This window comes from Cardiocondyla obscurior, linkage group LG03, assembly GCF_019399895.1.
Source record: "Cardiocondyla obscurior isolate alpha-2009 linkage group LG03, Cobs3.1, whole genome shotgun sequence".
NCBI lineage: Eukaryota > Metazoa > Arthropoda > Insecta > Hymenoptera > Formicidae > Cardiocondyla > Cardiocondyla obscurior.
Window position 1 is genome coordinate 87,445 of NC_091866.1, and position 17,556 is coordinate 105,000.

At 34.4% G+C, this 17,556-nt stretch overlaps 3 protein-coding genes across 4 annotated transcripts in view; 2 read left to right on the plus strand and 1 right to left on the minus strand.

Moving 5' to 3' along the window:
• Positions 1–515: 515 nt before the first annotated feature.
• Rig (rigor mortis) lies at positions 516–7,165 on the plus strand. Its single transcript, XM_070675266.1, has 16 exons — positions 516–773; positions 1,133–1,450; positions 1,539–1,891; positions 2,034–2,351; positions 2,431–2,692; positions 2,776–3,001; positions 3,064–3,145; positions 3,220–3,586; positions 4,371–4,674; positions 4,758–4,955; positions 5,056–5,194; positions 5,270–5,527; positions 5,639–5,849; positions 5,920–6,132; positions 6,222–6,660; positions 6,784–7,165. The coding sequence occupies exons 2-16, from the start codon at positions 1,151–1,153 to the stop codon at positions 7,065–7,067; spliced, it is 3,954 nt and encodes a 1,317-aa protein (XP_070531367.1). The 5' UTR covers positions 516–773; positions 1,133–1,150; the 3' UTR covers positions 7,068–7,165.
• Positions 7,166–8,367: 1,202 nt separating this feature from the next.
• Nup37 (nuclear pore complex protein Nup37) lies at positions 8,368–10,100 on the minus strand. The gene is made up of 5 exons (XM_070675319.1): positions 9,940–10,100; positions 9,607–9,804; positions 9,266–9,463; positions 8,793–9,160; positions 8,368–8,709 (listed from the first exon to the last, which is right to left on the minus strand). Exons 2-5 carry the CDS (start codon positions 9,754–9,756, stop codon positions 8,457–8,459), a joined length of 969 nt encoding a protein of 322 aa, XP_070531420.1. The 5' UTR covers positions 9,757–9,804; positions 9,940–10,100; the 3' UTR covers positions 8,368–8,456.
• Positions 9,788–17,556, plus strand: part of Ranbp21 (exportin-5-like protein Ranbp21) — an 8,855-nt gene continuing 1,086 nt past the window's right edge. The window contains exons 1-9 of one of the 2 annotated variants that reach the window (XM_070675268.1): positions 9,788–9,912; positions 11,046–11,743; positions 11,857–12,165; positions 12,281–13,684; positions 13,855–14,109; positions 14,241–14,364; positions 14,460–14,793; positions 14,921–15,290; positions 15,479–17,556. The exon at positions 15,479–17,556 is cut by the window's right edge and continues 1,086 nt beyond it. In XM_070675268.1, the coding sequence (XP_070531369.1) occupies positions 11,057–11,743; positions 11,857–12,165; positions 12,281–13,684; positions 13,855–14,109; positions 14,241–14,364; positions 14,460–14,793; positions 14,921–15,290; positions 15,479–15,640 (3,645 nt within the window). In that variant the 5' untranslated portion in view covers positions 9,788–9,912; positions 11,046–11,056 and the 3' untranslated portion in view covers positions 15,641–17,556. Of the gene's footprint in view, positions 9,913–10,188; positions 10,373–11,045; positions 11,744–11,856; positions 12,166–12,280; positions 13,685–13,854; positions 14,110–14,240; positions 14,365–14,459; positions 14,794–14,920; positions 15,291–15,478 lie in introns of those variants that run through there. The other variant, XM_070675267.1, reaches the window with a different exon arrangement.

A 17,556-nucleotide genomic window follows, 5' to 3' on the forward strand; every position in this document is an offset into this window, starting at 1 on the left:
TGCGTGTTCTATCTCTAACAATAAGTGACGAATCGTTTATCAATTGGAAGAGAGATAAGTTTTGAAAGAGAATAAAAGATAGAAAAAGTAAAAGCATTATTAGTCATTTCTCGTCATCACCACAAGTTACAAAGTATAAATAATCCCGAAACTATATATACGTATATGTTTTATTGGCGGCAAACAATAAAACTCTGCCTTTTTCCACTCTGTACAGTCAATAATTCCATATAATACTTAAATTGATAATCGATTTGATATTAATAAGCTTTTTTTTACATTATTAATTAAGTCCAAAAAGGTTTGCAAATCTCAGTGAATATTTTATATGTCGTTCTACTTGTATTAATGGAATTTATAAGAATTTAATTAAACTTTACATTACGATACCATTTATAATTACCTTACGTTACATTACCATACATACCATTTATATTACCGTACATACATACATACATACATAACCATTGCATATGCGTGTTGAAGGCTTTATTTATCACACGTGTTTTCGTGAGGCAGTTGATAATTATAGCGGAACTTAGACAACATAAAACACTAATTACGGTTACAATTTGAATAAGGCATTTGTTAAAATTTACTCTTATTGATTCCGTTTTGTTGTCACTGACGATCATCGCGTGATAAATCTATAACTAAAAGTGTGCAGCAGAGTGCAAGACACCGGTTAACCTTCAATTGACTGACACGCAAAACGGACAAAAGAATTTGGTGTCGCATTTTAAGAGTGATTCGGAATTAGCACTTTACGTTAGGTTGGTTATATATTTTACTTATTTATACGTCTATTAAAATATTTTTTATATTAATGTGTTTTATAGTTTTGCATTGCCACAATGATAAATTTTGTAAAAACTTGCTAATATCCAGCAAAATATTTATTAGGAAATAAAATAAAACTATTTGATTAGCGAATTTTAACAGATTAATTGTTTTCGTAATTGAATTCGTATTTTGTTAACGATCTGTTAAATATTTGACAGCAAATTGTCAGTAAAAATTATTTTTTAGTTACTTGAATAAAATATATTATTAAAAAACTTTTGAAAGTGATAAATTATGCAAGTTTTTATAGTTATAATTAAATATAAAAAATACCTTTTCTTGTTGGTAGGCAATAAAACGTAACAAAATGAATGAAGTAACATTACCACCATCGCCAAACTGGTATTTGAGCAATATAATTGCTTGCTCTAGACTTGGAACTGTGGCTTGGGGTGCTAGAAACTTTATTGTCATTGCCAGGAAAGAAGACGGTGCTTTAAAGTATTCTATAATTAAGGGCTATTTTAAAGACAAAGTTACTTCATTAGCATTTTGTCCTAAACCAACCAGTGTAGAATTATTAATTTGTGGTGGTGATGATACTAAAGCTAGAGTTTTTAATGTGAATACCTTAGAGTTGATAGCGGAATTTCCTTTTGTAATTGATGTAAGTAAAGGAAAAAAAAAAAAGTTAAATATGTCCTGTAATAATTTACATATATTAAAACATTTTTTAAATTATTTTTGTTACATAGGGTAGCAACTTAATTGTTGGAGTTGATTGGTCAGCCAAAGATACTAATCTTGCATGTGCAGTAAGTGCAGATGGCTTTCTAATGTATTGTAATATACAATATAAAACTTCAAAAATCATACCTCTAGGCAAGCTATCAGCTACATGTTTAGCTTGCTGCCCTCATGATTCTAATCTTGTAGCAATAGGTACTAAAAGTGGATTAGTATATATTGTCCATAAAGAAACAGTATTATATAAAATGAGAGGACACAATGAAGAGGTAGTGAGCTTGGCTTGGTGCCCTTCAGATATTAATGTGTTAAGTGAAGAAGATAAAAAAGATTTACTTTTAGCTTCTGGTGCAAAAGATAGGTGAGATAAAGCTTTTGTGATATATATATATATATATATATATATATATATATATATATATATATATGTGTGTGTATATTTTATATACCAATTAAAAAATGTTAATGTTATTAATTAACTATGTGTTTTGTTTTATATTTAGAAATGTATACATTTGGAGAGCTGGTAGAGATGGTAGATATGAAACTGTAATAAACCTTCCAAATATGCCAGTTGTGGCTTCATCACATAAAACTAAGCTCAATACTGTGAATGGAACTTGGATTGTTGTAACCTGGCCAGAGCCTAATGTGCTTTTGACTAGCTCTGTTTGGGGCGAACTTCTTTCTTGGGATCTTTCACCAAACAAAAGCAGGCCTGAATGCAAATTATTTCATACGTTTCATAATAGAGGATTGTTTTCTATAGCTACTGTACTCAAAGACGATGCAATATCTGATGGCTTGAAGACAGATTCTGAGTGAGCAAACATTTCACATTAATTAAAAAAATATAAGTGTTGAAAACTTTTAATGTTAATTTTCTTTTTTTTTTTTTAGACTTAGAGTTTGGTCTTTGGCACAAGATCGTTGGGTTATATGCTGTAAACGAGACAATGATTCTAAATCAGCAATTCTAGAATATAAAATTCCTACGCAAGCAGGATTTGTTTACTGCATGAGCGCTTGTCCTATTGATACATCGCGCATTGCGTTTGGCACAGGAGACGCGATGTTGCGTCTATGGAATTTGTCTGAACCTCATGTAAAAACTTTTGACGTTGTTATGCATTGGCAGAAAATAAAAGGAAAAATAAGAGTGGTAAAAATTATTCGTATCAAGCCTTTTTTTTTTTTTTTTTTTTTTTTAAATCGGTATTTTCTTATGTGAAAAATATTTATCAGGTATCATGGTTTCCGGAAGATGAATCTACTGTTGCTTTTGGTACCGGAGAAGGTCGCGTTGGTGTATTTGATGCAATTGGAACTAACAGACCGCCTATATTGTATAGGCAATATCACAGAAATACCATTTACAAGCTTGAATGGGCTCAACTTAAGTCAGAATATTTTCTATTTTCTTGTGCAGAAGGGGAATTAGTTGCATTTAAAAAATCTTCACCAAATGATGGTAAGATGTTAATATTAATTGTTTTGTCGTATTATTTTATTAAACAATTTTTTTTTTTTTAGAACCTATATCTGTAATAAAAATAGGATGCTTGGAATTTTCTTGGAAAAACAATGATTGCTTAGCAATTGCATTGGAAACTGGGTATATATATTATATGTTATACATATTTAAATTTAAAAAGCAAAGAAATGCTGTAAATGAACTTTTTTTCTCAGATCAATTATGTTCTACGATCAGAAGTTAAGAAAACGTGGTAATTCGATAAATATTTTAAGGAATAAGGTAAATTGCCTGGCATGGCATCCCGATAGTACAATGGCAGATAGGTGGATGTCACCAATGGCCAACTACTTGGCAGTCGCCTCAGATTCGAAAAACATAATGATTTTTGATATGTCAAATCTGATAAAAGAATTAATAGTGACAGGTTCCAAAGATGTTATACAAGATGAGGATGAAGAACATACAATGCATAAAATGATAGGATTGTTAAATGGACACTCTGAAAAAGTGGTGTGCTTAGCTTGGAGTCCACATTTCAGCGGACATTTAGTGTCTGGCAGTTACGACAATATCGCACAAGTAAAATATATATGGATTATACAATATTTGCTCAAGTAGTTAAATCAGCGCTCGGAATTAGTAGCGCAGTTCGGCCGATTTCTGATCGTCTCCGCTTTTGATCCCTCACTATCGCTCAAAGCTCGACGGCCGGCTGCCGATCGCCCGCGAGACGCTTTAACTTAGAAGCGTTTCTATTTATATTCACGTTAGAATCATACATTTTATTAAATAATTAATAAAATTCTTTTTCTTAATTAATAATTCATATAATTACATATTACTAATTTCTTATTATTAACATTTTTATTATTTTAATAATTATTTTACTGTGTAGTCAAGTTTCAAACGTATAAAATTATATATATTAAAATACATTTTTATATGTTCGAAACTTGGCTACACAGTAAAATAATTATTAAAATAATAAAAATGTTAATAATAAGAAATTAGTAATATGTAATTATATGAATTATTAATTAAGAAAAAGAATTTTATTAATTATTTAATAAAATGTATGATTCTAACGTGAATATAAATAGAAACGCTTCTAAGTTAAAGCGTCTCGCGGGCGATCGGCAGCCGGCCGTCGAGCTTCGAGCGATAGTGAGGGACCAAAAGCGGAGACGATCAGAAATCGGCCGAACTGCGCTACTAATTCCGAGCGCTAAGTTAGATTATACATACATATGTGTAATAATACTACAACTCTAATAATTTCTATGTTCATAACTTTTATAACTTTTTTTTATTTGAATTTTTTTCGAAATAATTTGTTATGTAATTTTTTTCAAATGTTTTTTAGGTGTGGAACGTTGACAAATTAGAACTGATGGGAACGTATGTTGGTCATGATGGGCCTGTGCTATGCTGTATGTGGAGTCCTCTTAAATCTCAATTAATAATGACTGGTTCGTCAGATTTCATGCTACACATATGGAATTATACTTTACCGGCTCAATCGCCAAAGCAACCTACTGCCATAAAAAACATGAAGAAAAAACATAAACAACAAAAAAAGTTGATAAAACTTAAAACAGATAATCATGAAAACAATTCTACTGCTACAGCAAATCAATCTAATGCAGCTATGGAAATGGGTGTCCCAAGTAAATCAATAATTTTTATATAATCAGTATGTAACAATATACATTTTTAGATTAACATTAGTAATGAAAATTTTCTGTTACAGAACAAGCGTCGATACCAAAGAAGAAAGAAAGAAAATCATACTTTAATACATATAATAAAATAATAAACGATAAATCTGAAATACTAAATTTTATTAAGCATGATATAAGAAATAATCAAACTGAAGAAGACGAGCCTATGAAATTATCATTATTGAGCGAAAAGAAGGAGGATTTTTTAACACTTGTTTCTAAAGAAAGTAAATTTAACTTTATGAAACGTTATATTGTTATATATATATATATATATACATATATTTTCTATTATTAATATTGACGATTTGTTATTTTTTTTCTTAGAGTTAGCACAGGATGATTCGAATATCGTTACCGAAATGAATATGTGGTGTGATGATTTAAAAAGTAATCTAATTTGTGCAGCTAGAGATCAACAATTAAATGATTTTTTAGTATCGCTTGCTCCTAATGTTTCTATGAAGTATGTACAAATATTTCTGGAAATATAAAACAAAATGTAAAAATATTAATTATATAATTGCAAATAATTTTACAGAATGTGGAAAGAAATGTGTGAAGCGTACGCGCATCAATTAAAAATGCAGAACAATTCAGAAAAAGCTGTATCATATTTACTAGCTATACACAAAATTCACGAAGCTATAGAAGTTTTTTTAGAAGTCAAGATGTTTAAGGAAGCCTATGCACTTGCAAGATGTAAATTGGATGCGACTGATAAATTTTTAAACGAAATATTAGAAGCCTGGGCAGAATGGGCCAAATTTAAAGGCCATTTGGAACAAGCAGCTCATTGGTAAGACGATTATTTGTTAATTAATATTTTTTATTAATTATTATAAAGTTTTGTATAGCATATTATAGAGAAAAAAAGAAAAAAACTTTTTGCTAATGTTACATATACCAGTCACGTAAAACTGGGACAGTTTGACAAGGCAGCAAAGGTGCTTTCTCGACGAAAAGATGTACATTGTTTAGAGGTAGCGTCAGAATTAGCATTTTTAAGCGGTGATGAAGGATATGGCACATCTTTAGCTGTGGACGCAATGACGCGTGCTCTTATGCAGTTAGATTGGTCAAAGACGCGTTCTCTTATCGCGGATATCCGACAAGTTCAGGTACATTTTTACATACAACTTTTATTTGTACATTTTAATATTTATATGTAATTAAAAATTTTGTTTGCAGTATTTGAATGTACACATAGACGCCCACGAAATAATCATGAGCACATTTTTAAATCAAACTGAGATCGATATAATAAAAATATGGTTGGAAGAAAAAGAAAATGCTGGTATACTACAAACTCTTAAGGAAAAATATGGTACTTCTTACTATAATGCCTTGCGCAAGAAAAACGATACTAATATTGGCCTGGAAAATCACTCGAGTGATAAGATGGTGAGATACAGAAAATAGACATAAGAACAGCCGCTATTTTTTTTGTAGACATAGTAATATTTTTTAATATTTTAATTTAATTTCTTTAGATGGAAATAAATATCAGTTATCAAATTGCTATGGCGGCTACATGTGATACAAAAGAAATTCAATTAAAACATTTAACAACGGTATTAGGCAACATATTTGAATTCGAAAATAAAGCGATGAAATTTGGAACAACCATAAAAGAAGGATTTTTCACATATATTCTTACGAAATTGGATACTAAAAAGCCAACAGACAAAGGCAGTATTTATGCAAAGAGTGATTGTCCTGCGTCACAGAGCATACGAGCTTATTTATGTATTGGTCTCTTAAGATGGTTATCAAAGTATTTGGATCAATTATCAATTGTAGAAGAAATACAGATTATGCAGTTGATATTAGACTTGCTAGAAGATGCGATAAATGAAACAAACCTATCTCATCAAAATAAACTTCTTAAACATAATCATCTAATAACGCATAAACTTGTGGCTCTTGGTGGTTAGTTCTTTCTAATCTATTAAATTTTTGTCAAATTTATTTGATATACAATATTAATAGAAATTATTTTAAGAATATTTCATCATCTTATACCGTATAATATTAATTTTAAATATTTTGCAGTTGAAACAAAAGACGAGATCGAAACTGGTGGTGCTTATGGGGATATTAACGACGAGACAGAAGCAATCGAACGAGAAATAAATAAATTTAATGAAGAACGAGTATGCATACCAAATCCCAACATTGTTTTTCACGAAGCTTCTTTAATTGCTGAGAGATTGGAAAATATTAACAAGATTCAGCTCTTACAACTTTTAGAGAAATTAATGACAGAGTTAAAGACATTTAATTTAGAGGAAAACTTGCAAAAAAAAGAAGAAAACGTACCATTAGAAAATTCATAAGTATGCTTTACTAAACGTATAATAAAATATATTATATCATTCGTGCTAATAAACTTTACATCACTTTTGTATAATGTTCTTTTAATCTTAAAGTTATAAAATGTTAAAAAAATAGTTTCTTTTTATTTTTATTTTATTTTATCAAAGTATGAAGTTTCTTTAACTTATGATCGACGCGTCGCTGGTTCAAGAGACCAAATTACAAACGAAAAAAAATTTTGCGACTTACCAATCTGCATGAGCATCAGCGGAGTTGTGGAATTCTGCCGGTGGCTGTAACAAAAAGAAAAATATTAATATAGACGTGTCATTAAATCAATAAGATTAAGAAAAAAAAGGTTAAACATTTTTTTTTATAAAGATTTAATTTAAAAAAATTCATGCTTACCTAAAAGTTGCTCCGCCGATGCATGATGCCTCCTGGTGGGCCTGCTCATCCTCTCAGATGGGACGTGACGAGCCATCCTTCCGCGCACTGGACACTCGCGAAAGCACTCCCGTACAAAAGATAATTGTGATAAAGACGTCCGATAGCTAACGAAACTCCCGAACAACCGACGAACCGGCTACGGTTCGTATAATCACATATCGGCGTGCGGCACTTTTTTTCACTCTACTGCAGCGGAGTTCCTCTTGATCTGTAACAGATAAATGACAAAAATTATATTATAGATTCGAAATATAATTCAGAATGTAATTCGGAAGGAAAATTGATACTATAGTACTTACCCCTGAGTTGCTCCGCTGGGGCAGGATACCCTTCCTGGGCCGCCTCCTCCTCTCAGATAGCACTTGTCGAATCGTCCTTCCGCGCACTGGACACTCGCGAGATAGACCATGACACTCCCGACCGTCTCAAATACTCGAATTCGACGCGAGAAATGGGCTACGACGCACGGATGCCTCGACATTTTCGTTTCGAACTCGAACCGCGTGCTCGCCGTGACCTCTAGTACGCAATAGCACGAGTCTCACGTAAGCCTGTGCGAGCTCACAATCAGGCAATCTATTGGAGAGCTGTGATTGGTCGGAGCGCTAGAGAAACTACGCGTCGACCAATCACAGCGTTTCATTAGATACAGGTAAACGAAGACACTGTGAGAACACACACGGATGCCTCGACGTCTTCGTCTCGAAATCGATGCTCTCCGCGTGGCCGCGTAACCTCTCGTTTGCAGTAGAACGAGTCACATAAAATTTTGCCCGTTACGAGCTCGCGATCTATGGAGCACTGATTTTCAGGCGTCTCACACACTTTTTTATATAAGAATAAATCGATTTTTAATTAACTTTCAAAAAATTATCAAAATATGAAAAATGTTTTATTACTACATATAACATCCTAAGTTTTAAAGACAGATTTTTTTTTCGATATATTTTTAATAAATCTTAATTTATATTTATTCTCCAGAAACATAGTTCTCTGTCACTTCCAGCACAAACATAGGGTAATTTATAATGCCATGTCATACCGCCAATTAATTTTACTTTTCCACATAATACCACTACCTTTGATCTCAAATTGACAACCTTTAATAAATTATCTGGCCATCCAATACTTGATACTAAGTTTTCATTTGCATGTGAAACTCTCACTGTTAAACCACCTTCCACATGAAGTGTACGCTCATCGAGAGGACGACTAGAATTAAAAATAAAACAAAATTTAATTTAAAAAAAATGTCAGGAATATAAAAAAAATTTATGAATCAAATTTCTTATTACCTTGGTCTAGATACATCCCACAGCAACAATTCTCCAGCAGCCATTGATACAACTTTTAAGGGATTAGGTCCCCAATCAGCTGCAGTTAGAGGAACAGCTCCAGAATCAAGAGACATAATCGCTTGTTGGCTCCTTATGTTATACATACGTATTAAACCATTTTTCTCTGCTACCAAAAGTTTATTAGGTTCCTCACTGTGCCAACATACACTTGTACCAGGTGATGTCAAGTAAAATGTAGACACACATTTTTGATCTTCTTTAATCGCCCACAGTTTACATGTATGATCATCTGAGACTGAAGCCAATTGTTCACCTTCTGGTTCATATGAGATTGCATTTATATAATCTTTGTGATCTTCTAAAATCTGTAAAACAAAGATAATAACATAAAAATCGATATTATAAATTAATATTACTATTAAATACTTTATTAATATATAATAACTTTGTAATTTTTTATATATCCCTACCTCATATACATTAATATCATTTAGATTGCTATTGTACAATCTTATTTTAAAATCTGATCCAGCAACACAGAATGTAAGGATCTTGGGAACAATACTCAGGGAGGTTTCTGGACTCCAAGCAATTGCATGAGGCCTGGCATCATGGTGAAACGTTCGAATAGGATTATATGCTATGTCCTCCACAGCATCATCTTCATCCTGTCGTATAAAATTAGTTAACTTGTCAATCAAGTCCATGGTTGTGGATTTTACAGTATTTTTCACTTAAATATTATCACGTTTTAACGATATTAAAACAATTAAAATAATAAAAAGCGTCGAAAAGTGCTTCTTGCACAAACCTGAAATCTGACAGTGCCGATAACGATTTCCTTGGCGAGGGCGATACAGATCAAATGCTGCGACCATTCGTACGGCGAGAACTCCACGCAGTAGATCCGCTCGAAGAAACTACGTTTAAATGTAGGCGGCGTGGTGACTGCCTCGTCCATCCTCTACGTGCGTATGCGCTCGGGTGAAAATGGAGGAACCGGCATAACCTACAAGACGGGAGATAGATTATGTTTCGTGCGATCTTACAGTATGGTGCCGATTGATCGGTCAATAGATTAGAGAAAAAGAAGGACGCGACGTAATTATATCAAGAGGTAAGGACATAGAACTAGCTTTCTCACCGTGATCCGGTCTCGGCGGGAGAAAATAACACGCCGCACGCGCCTCGTCGAGATTAGGTTGGTCCGACGGCGCGGCCAGTGGCCACCGCGGCGACGGTGCCGCCGAGAGGGCAGCACGTAATCGTGTTGGTGCGGTGTATGTATGCGACCGTTCGTTCGACACTTGAGCTAGCGCTGGCGCGTGCCGCATCTCACGAAAAGTGTGGAGTCTGGTTGCTGGAACGACGGCGAGCACCAGCCATCACACGGACGATCGTTGCGTCGTGCCTCCGTCGACTCTGCGTCTTTTTTTTTTTTTTTACCCTCTCTTTTCCTAACGAGAGACGGTGGCAGGTATGAATTGATGAGCGGCGCGACGCGACGCCGGAGAGCATCCCGCCGTCCACGCGGCCCAGCCAAGCTCCGTATCGTACCGCAGCTTTGCATCACCCAGGTGAGGAACGTGAGCGAGGGGTGGTTGTCAAGACACGATCGGTGCGCGGGCACGCGGCTAGCCGCCTCGTCGACGTGTGCCCGCGTCGCACGCGTTCACCAGCGTTTGCTCCGTAAATATTCTCGCCGACCGGAAAGCACGAGTTGACGATGACGAGCGCAACGCACGCTGCCACTGATCTTTTCGTTATCACCCTTGCTCATTTTCATTACTTGTACCGGCTTATTAACGGCGCGTTAATGTATCTTGCATCATCTTCGTGAAATTGCGCCGAGTGTCGCATACCGATTTTTTAGCCAGGTGTCATAAAATTCAATCTGTTTTAATTAGAAAGAAGCAAACTTTGGTAAATTGTTAAAATATATAAAAATATTGCATTGCGTTATACATATAAATGTGTTCATTAGGATGACGTTAGATATGTTTGATTGCTAATTATTCCCGATAAAAAAATTTACCCAAGAACATCTTTCTTGTGATAAGTGATGCACATATGTTGCTGATTATCATAGAGATAGGCAGTTTATTTTTATTCTTTCTTCTCTTGTTTCTCGTATTTCTCTTTTGTTATTTGATAAAAATTAAATATTATTATATATTAATACAATTAAAATGTTATGTAAGAATATTGTTTATAATAAATAATATTGAAAATTCCCGTATTATATTTTAGTGCAAGTAGGAATGGAGTTTGGAGTGGGCGATGTCGCCCAAATATCGGCAGAACTGGCTCGAGTGGTTGAAATGATGATGTCACCCGGTATAACTCAGCCGCAACGTTTAGAAATGTACAATGCATGCGAAAGGTTTAAAGAGTCTTCACCATTGTGCGCGCAATGCGGTCTCTATTTGGCACAAAAGTCGCCCGATAGGAGCTCAGTGGTGCGCCACTTTGGTCTACAATTAATGGAGCACTGTGTAAAATATCGATGGACACAGATCTCACAGTCGGAAAAAATTTTTATCAAAGAAAATGCGATGAAACTACTTCAAGAGGGAACTCAACCATTATTGCAGGAAGAAGCGCATATAAAGGATGCTCTGTCGCGCGTTGTAGTCGAGATGATAAAACGAGAATGGCCTCAGCAATGGCCCACCCTGTTGGCTGAACTCAGCCAGGCTTGTACACAGGGCGAGAGTCAAACCGAATTAGTCTTGTTGGTATTCCTTAGATTAGTGGAGGATGTAGCGCTTCTTCAAACACTTGAATCTAATCAGAGAAGAAAAGATATATATCAGGCATTGACTACAAATATGGCAGAGATCTTTAGCTTCTTTCTGAGATTAATGGAGCAACACTTTTCGGAATTTCAGAAGAAAAGTGCCTTAGGACAGACGTCCGAAGCCGCGGCACATAGTAAAGTTGTTCAAGTAAGTTTTTACATTTTTACATTAGAGAAGTACATAACAATTTACATTAGAGAAAAATATACGTATTAATAATTGATATTTTAAATAAATTTCTATTATTATTGTAATAACAGGTGGTACTGTCGACATTAACTGGATTTGTCGAGTGGGTCTCTATAAATCATGTGATGGCCGAAGACGGAAGATTATTACAGATACTGTGCCTCCTACTAGGAGATCCTATATTTCAATGTTCGGCAGCTGAATGTCTGCTTCAGATTGTCAATCGTAAAGGCAAAGCTGAAGATCGAAAGCAATTGATGATCCTGTTTTCAGAGGAGGCTTTAAGATTTATTTATACAGCGGCCACTGCTCCACCGCCTCTTGCTGGACCTACAAATTTTCATGAAAATCATTACTTATTTCTGAAAAAGCTCACACAAGTACTTATTTTTTTTATAATTATTATTAATGCTTAAAAAATTTGTTATTTTATAATTTTAATTAAAAAAAAAAAAAAAAAAAAAAAAAACAAATTATTTGTAATTATCATTTCAGGTATTGACTGGCATGGCGACACAACTTTGCGCTTTATGGGGAAAAGATGATGCTTCTAGTATACGACCGACGCATTTCAATCTTTTTCTAGACACTGTGCTTACGTTCACTATGTATCCGAGTCTCACACTCACTCATTTAGCGAACGCGATTTGGGTAATGTTATTTAAACACGAACAGATTAAGACAGATTCGCTGTTGCTTACGTATGTACCCAAATACGTAGAGCATACCGCACCTAAATTGATCCGTGTTACATACCCACATGGCAGACAGAGCAACGGCATGACTACGTATTGTCTTGTTGATTATGACTCTGAGGAGGAATTTAACGTTTTTCTGCATCGCTTTAGAATGGATTTATTAGAAGGATTTAGACACGCAACTATGGTAGCGCCTTTAGTAACATTTACATACGTACAACAATGGTTAACTGCAAAAATTACTAAAGGTATGGCAAATTTGCAATATAAAAGTGATCCGAACGATCGAGAATACCTCGAATGGGAGGCTCTTGCGCAGGCATTAGACTCTGTCGTGTCTAGAATTTTGCTAATTAATGAGCGTCCGAGTGTACAAACTGGTTTACAACTATTGGAACTCTGTCTGGGTTACTCACCACAAGATCCTTGGCTTCTGTCCGCTTTGCTGTCTTGCATAAGCGCGTTATTCGTATTTCTGTCGATGTCGACTGGCTCGATGACCATGCCAGGCGTCGCTATCCTGCCACGTGTTCTTGAAAAAATCTTTGCTGCATTGGTATTCGAGGCACCTGGTGAAAACGAGCGCAATCGCTCACGAGCAGCCAAAACTGTGCGGCGACATGCGGCTAGTCTTATGGTGAAAATTAGCCTGAAATATCCGCTGTTGTTGCTGCCAGTATTCGATCAGATCCATACAATGGTACGCAGCTTAACTCAGGAACCAAGCCCGTTGTCTCGAATGGAGAGTGTCATGCTATACGAAGCATTACTCCTTATCTCGAATCATTTCTGTGATTACGAGAGACAAACTCGATTTGTCACAGAGGTAATTGGTGATGCATCCACCAAATTTATAGCAATGGGCACGGAATGGTTTAAAGGACCATTAGAGCTTATGCAATTTGTCGGACTAGACAGACCGCCGGTGGAAAACATGATGGAAGATCCAGTCAGACGTAATCGCAGCGATCTCATGATGTGTATTTGTACAGTACTGAGCGTAGTTAAACGGTGCTCGATCCCAGAAGATCCTGATCGCGCGGCTAGGGGCGGCTTCGTGGCCGCGCTCAGCGAAAGCGGTAATCCAGTATATCGAAATCCAGCAACACCTCACGTTATCCCGATTTTGCCAACACTTTTCGCGTTACTGCGAACAATGAATGGTCTTTTTAGTCATGCTGCTCTTGCCGCTTTATCCGAGGTAATATTTAATTTATTACTAATTAAATAAATAATTATTACTAATTACTAAATAATTATTTTACGTGTATGACGGAAATTGTGAAAAATGTTACGGAAATAGTAAAATAATGTAGTTATGTTAAATATTGTTATTGTTAAAAAATTTTCTTCATTTCGCTTCTATTTTAGGGCTACAAAAATGCTCATGGACTTTTGGAATCGGAGAAAGCAAATCTTCTAGGCGTGAATGTAACCAATGACAATAATAGTGAAACGGATCAGGCTTTAAGCACTTCTCTAAATCGAATGCAATCATTTTTGAGTACAATTCATGATCAATGCTATCATATGTTAGGTAGTGGTTGTCACATGATTGGTCGCGATTTTTATCAGTTGCCTGGACTTGCACCAGCCTTGTTAAATTCTGTTTTTTCGAATATGGAGGTAACAATAATGCTATTTTATTTTATTAATAATCTTGAATTAAAATCATTTTTTATACAAAACTAATTATTTAATCTAAATATATATGTATAATCGATCCAAAAAATAAAAAATGTCTTTTTTCTTTTCAGGCGATTCCAGATTATAGATTACGGCCGATTATACGTGTGTTTATGAAGCCGTTTATATATTCATGCCCGCCAGCTTTTTATGAGAGCGTACTAGTACCTGTATTGGCTCACGTATCCACACACAGTGAGTACTACCATTTTTTTTTTGTCATCAAAGAAAATTAAATTATGAAATAATTATACATCTTATTATAAATTTCATGCAAAACAATTTTTTAGTGTGCCAAAGATTAAGCGCGAAGTGGCAGTACATAGCGCGTCTTTACGAATCGGGTTTAGACGAAGAGAACACTGATACACAAGAAGTCATCGATGATATGCTGAACAGAAATTTAACCAGAGACTTTGTAGACGTGTTAAAAGTGGCTCTTGTTGGCGGAGCCGCAAGCGACGCTACTCCTCCGGATTCCATGGAACAGGACAGTGGAGGAATGGCGGTGGATCCACCTATTTCACGAGGAAACAGCATTGTTGCTGAGGTCGTCAGCGAGCTTGGAACTTTTGTTTTGCGTCATCCATCTACTTGTCACAGCGTCGTCTTATGCGTATTAGGGTAAAATATGATTATACATAAAAAAGTATTATTTTGGATTTTACTGTACAAAAGAATTCACTAATTTTAGTAAAAAAATTTTTTTTCTTAGTTAAAAATTTTTTTATCTAATATTCTGTATTTCTAGAGCGCTCGCATGGAACGATTCAAACGCAAGTCTTAAGGCTACGATGTTGACTGGGCCTGTAGTTCGAGCATTGGCAGCTGACGGTAGTCTCACTCCTGCTATGGCAGCGCACATCATGGTCGCTGTTCTTCAAGGTTTACAACTACATGGTCAACACGAGGCCAATCAAGGTTCCCTTATCACTCTGGGCGCACAAGTTTATGAGTGTCTCAGACCTAAGTTTCCAAACATTATCGAAGTAATGCAGCAAATTCCGGGAGTCAATCCTGCTGACTTACAGCGCTTCGATGAAAAGATGTCAGTGGTCAGCACGAAAGGCAATAAGGTTGAGAAAGGCAAGAAGGATCTCTTCAAGAAAATTACTAATCAGGTATATAAATACAATATTTAACGATATCTTTTAAGGTTAAATTTTTTTAACAGTTTCTATTTGCCGTCTTGTTTAAAATTTTTTAACCGAAGAATTTTCATGAATTTTATTACGATTTTGTTCTTATCTCTTTGTTTTTTTTTTTTTTAATCTAATGAAAAGATCGAATCTAAATATGTGTTTTACAGCTTATCGGGAGAAGCGTAGGACAATTATTCCGTAAGGAAGTCAAAATAGACAATTTACCACGGATAGAGGTATCCAGTAATTCTCATCCGGTGCGCGTGGATGAAATCTCAAAAAATTCTGAAGACACGGGAATAACAGCACTGTTCGCTGGATCTTCGTAGCAGTCAGTTTTAGAAAATCACATTTTGCATAGCTGGTCTAACTCAATAAATAATTATAAGTTATTATAAAAAAAAAGTGTCTCTTCAAGAGTAGCCATATCAATGGCGTAAAGAAAGAGCGTTCGATTTAAAACTGCTGAAACTACGTTTCTTTCTAGGCAAATACAGAAATTTTTTATGGCAATTAACAGTCGTAAGTAAAGCCATATAAAGTGTTCGAAGTATTATCTTGTATTTATAAGCAATTGCAAATTTTAATTAATTTGCAATTGCTTAGAAAATCGAGGTAATATTTTCGAAATCCTCGGGTATGTTATACCCTTACTCGATCATTAGGTGCTCCAAATTAAGTCTTTGATTATAAATTATGCATTTAATTCATAGTACATAAATATTTATGGTGAGCAATGGAAGATTTTTCTGCACTTTCCTCACTCTGAAATCGATCATAAGTTTCAAACTGATGAAGATGCAGTATGCGTTTTGGTGATATAATTTTTTACGTCGCACATTCTGTCGTTACTTTTATTTATTCTAATTAATTTTAAAGACTCGCGCAGGAGAAAAAATACGACCGATATCGTTCGCGTTTCCCTTTATTAATCAAAAGTAAACATCTAATTTCTGAAATAACGACAGAAATTTTGCGTCATCTTTATACGTCCATTTTAATCAACGTCTTTATAAAAAAAAAAAAAATTTGAAATGCATCACAATATACTATGTGGTTAACACATAAAATGTAAAAATGAAAGAATTGTACAATGAGACATAAGACTATTGTGATAAGACTAATAATTAAATTTTTTAACAGGCGAAAGCGAGCGAGCCGCGAAGTAAATTTCATTACTTTGTATAAACAGAGAAAGAAGAGAATTGCGAGTCCGAGCTGTGACTGACGTGTGCAAAACTGAACACTGTATATTTCCTATTGTTTCTTTAACTTTTTCCCTGCTAATTATAATTAATTTATGTATCCGAAATCTGTAGTGTTTGTAGCACGTTAGGTTTGTTCTTTTTAGCTAAAAACTTTTTTTATTTTTATTAGTACTTAAAATAGGACATAGAGAAATGTGTTCGAGATTTAGAGAGAGAAAAAAAACTAGAAAAATGTATAAAAAGTGAAGTTAAAAAGAGCATATCTATTGTATTATGACACACGAAAGATTTCGATGAATAGTTTATTACATTTCGGTGTCATATATCTATACATATATTGTACAATATTAATTATAATATTATAATATATATATATATATATATATATATATACATACAATATATATTATAATATATATATATATATATATACATATGTTGTACAATATTAATTGTACAATAAAATCTTAAAGCAATTGAGCTTATATCAGAGTAAAAGAGAATATAATCGCGCGCAAACACATACACACATTTGTTTTGGATTTTACGCTAACGATTCGTTGATTTTTTTCAAGGCATGGATCGACGCCGAAAAATATGTATCCGAAAAGTCGATTAAAGTCTTCCCTATACCTTAGTTTTGTTGCAAAAAATGAAAAAAAAGTTGGCGAATCGCGAAACAACACACAAATCAATTAAAATCACACGATATTAAGTATATTTACACACGAATCGAGACGATAATTTATTCAAGAGAATATGTATACGTATGCGATCTTTGCAAGACACAAACATTTGTATATTACGATTTTAATACAAATGCAAAATAACGATAAATGCGCAAATGACAATTAACGGGTTAAGAAGTAAATAATTGATTGCATATTAACGACAGTTACGAAAATTTTCCCGAGAAAAATGCATACGTAAAGTTTTAATTCTAAATTTTTTTTTTTTAATACTGAAACAAGATCGTATAAATCGTATAAATCAGCATTAAGATTATTCATCATTGTAATATCACATATCAAACATGT

Coding starts and splice junctions, on each gene's coding strand:
- Rig (XM_070675266.1), top strand. CDS start 1,151: ATGAATGAAGTAACATTACCACCATCGCCAAACTGGTATTTGAGCAAT. Junction 3,146..3,219: donor GCAATTGCATTGGAAACTGG/GTATATATATTA, acceptor TTTTTTTCTCAG/ATCAATTATGTTCTACGATC. Junction 6,661..6,783: donor TAAACTTGTGGCTCTTGGTG/GTTAGTTCTTTC, acceptor AATATTTTGCAG/TTGAAACAAAAGACGAGATC.
- Nup37 (XM_070675319.1), bottom strand. CDS start 9,756: ATGGACGAGGCAGTCACCACGCCGCCTACATTTAAACGTAGTTTCTTC. Junction 9,464..9,606: donor TCGGCACTGTCAGATTTCAG/GTTTGTGCAAGA, acceptor TTTATACGACAG/GATGAAGATGATGCTGTGGA. Junction 8,710..8,792: donor TGGGATGTATCTAGACCAAG/GTAATAAGAAAT, acceptor TTTTAATTCTAG/TCGTCCTCTCGATGAGCGTA.